The sequence below is a fragment of the Penaeus monodon genome, chromosome 11 (genome assembly GCF_015228065.2).
Source record: "Penaeus monodon isolate SGIC_2016 chromosome 11, NSTDA_Pmon_1, whole genome shotgun sequence".
NCBI classification, from domain to species: Eukaryota; Metazoa; Arthropoda; class Malacostraca; order Decapoda; family Penaeidae; genus Penaeus; species Penaeus monodon.
This window is the reverse complement of record NC_051396.1, coordinates 51,006,541-51,009,040: the sequence shown is the minus strand read 5'-3', so window position 1 is coordinate 51,009,040 and position 2,500 is coordinate 51,006,541. Positions and strand designations below refer to the sequence as shown.

At 40.6% G+C, this 2,500-nt stretch overlaps 1 protein-coding gene across 1 annotated transcript; it reads right to left on the bottom strand.

Annotated features, from left to right (window-relative positions):
- Nucleotides 1-44: 44 nt before the first annotated feature.
- LOC119579072 lies at nt 45-2,453 on the bottom strand (the record flags this gene model as incomplete). Its single annotated transcript, XM_037926798.1, is given in 2 exon segments — nt 45-424; nt 2,379-2,453. Coding segments are annotated over 2 exon segments (455 nt in total), but the record flags the coding sequence as incomplete, so codon positions are not given.
- Between the last annotated feature and the right edge of the window lie 47 nt (nt 2,454-2,500).

The window sequence follows — 2,500 nt, the reverse complement described above, 5'->3', positions numbered from 1 at the left end:
TTGACAGAGGCAAGTGCGGGCAGCACACTGGGTTGGGAGCTTACCTCTTGTTGGGGCCAGCTGCAGCTGGGGTACCATCACCCTCAGCTTTGACTCCCTCCTGGACACCTGCTGCTGTTTCTGCTGCTGTTGTTGAAGCTGTTTCATCCTTCCCCTTCTCCTGGTCCTTGGCAGGGGCCTTATTATCCTTAGCATCAGGCCTGGGCTTTCCCTTCCTGGCCTTGACCTTTTTCCTAAGCTGGTAGTCATTCATCATTGGAAGTCCAGCTGGGCCAGAGACATGGCGACCCCTGCGACTGTGGGGCGACTCATCCCAGGCACGTCGGGGGCTGAAGTGATGTTCCCGTTGGGGCAACTTGCGTGAGGGTGGAGGACGCATTTGGGGGGAACGAGCCCGCCCACGACGGTCGTCATTCCCCCCACCCTGTGGGAGACACTCACCACTCAGTCACCACACAACAAATACAGCCCTATATTCTCACCCTTGCCATGGGAAAACCCCACTGGTAATTCCAGGAACCATTTGTGAGTCCTTCAGGTACACTGGTCAGCCTGTTGACCTGTGAGGAGCCAAAGGCATGACCTAGCAAGAGAAGGCCAAGTACCACAAGCTTTTAATTTCAGGTTACCCTTTAACCTTACTAGAGAATGGTCCTTTAGTTTGTACTTCTTATAAATTTTCACACAATCCTAAAAGAATCATAAAAAATTAATCATTTATGACCATTGCTCTGTCAACCTTCACTTCTGGAAGGATTTACAGATGTCAGCTGAAGAGAAGAACAGCATTAGAGATGCAATGCAATCCAGCAATGCCAGCATCTACATGCTGTAGTAAACCCTGGGCTTTTAAGTTGTCCCAAATAGTCTGTAGCCCCAGTACTGCTTTGACAAAAATTCTGTTTTTTGAAGAAAACACCACTTATATCCTGCCAACCTACAGAGGCTGGAGAAGTTTAAACAGCACCACAAGTGGTATTGCTCTTTAGTGTAAAAACCCAATCATAAGGGCTAGACTGTTAGGAAGAAATGTGTGTACACACCATGTATACTTTTTTCATGACTGAATATCCTAAACTTAGGTATTATAACCAGTGAGTCATTTTATCTTCCTGTGGAAGGGGAATGGCCATCTGAAATCTCTTTTTTATGTCAAAAATGAAGGGTGAAACCATTAAAATACATTCCCAAAGTATTACATATGGTTGCACAAGAAGTGGGTCTTGGCCATATGTTATTTCATAGAATTAAGACCAGTGGTGAAACAGTGTGTGATGTATGCAAATACTTTTATTGTAATTCCTTTGTTTAAATTACATCTGCAGGAGACAAAAAGATCCATAAACATTTCTGCACCAAAAATTATAAAAATTATCTAATTACCCCCAGAATAAGTTTTTCTTGCAACATGCATAAGTAGTCAGGAATGAGACCTGTTAAAGAGGAGTGCTCTTCATTGAAATAAATTCAGAGAGGGTTTTAGACAGATTGACTTTTATATGATTTTCTTGTGAAAAAATTGCTTTGTTCCCTTATGTGCAGGAAAAAGGTAAATAAGAAAACAGTATTTCTCTTGCAAAGGCAACACAGCTAAACAGAAAACTGCTGCAATGCATCACTTTATCTTTTACTTGCTTAATATCTGACAATAACTGGAGGATTACCTTTGTCTACCTGAAGTCTTATCTTGTTTCTTTTAACATTATATAGTATTCTGATATACTTTCTACTCTCATTCATATTATTTCATCACCAAATACGCACCAAACTTTTATGGATAAATGCGGATTCACTTGTATATCAGTCTTTTTACTGCAATATAGTTAGCTAAGGAAAATAATTCTATCTTACATAATGTAGCAAAAAAGGTAAAAGAGAAAAAAGGGGGAAAATAAGAACAAAAATCTTCAAATAGATCATAAAAAAAAAAAAATTACAGGAGGACTAGTTTTTGAAAGGAGGGGGGAAGGAGGGGGGAAAAAGTTTAATATCACATTAACACAGTTAAATCTTTTGTTTCAAAGCCATTATGCATAAAGACAGATCAAAACACTTTGGACAGTCTGTCATGGTAATCATACAACATGTTAAATGCCATTAGCATTGTAAATATGGGGGAAAACAAACCTATGTGGGGGAAAAAAAAAAAAAAAAAAAAAAAAAAAGTACTGAACTGCCTTCCCTGTGCAACATCTTTCTTTGCAGAGACCTCGTATATCTCTCGTAAATCCTCTGCCAATTTTCAACTATGGTTCACCATTGGTTTCAACTTTGGGATTGTCTTTTAATTGACTGAAATGTCTCCTGGTCACTACTTACAACAGCGAGGCTAAGAACAACACAAACAAGTATTGTCTTTCAAGAGAAGATCTACTTACCCTGTCCATGCGTCTCATTTTGTTGGCGGGAGGGCCATAGTCACGGCTGTCACGCCCATCCACTAGCGAGGAACCCTGACGTGGAGAATAATGCCGTTGTTTGGTCTGCTTTACAGAGGTCT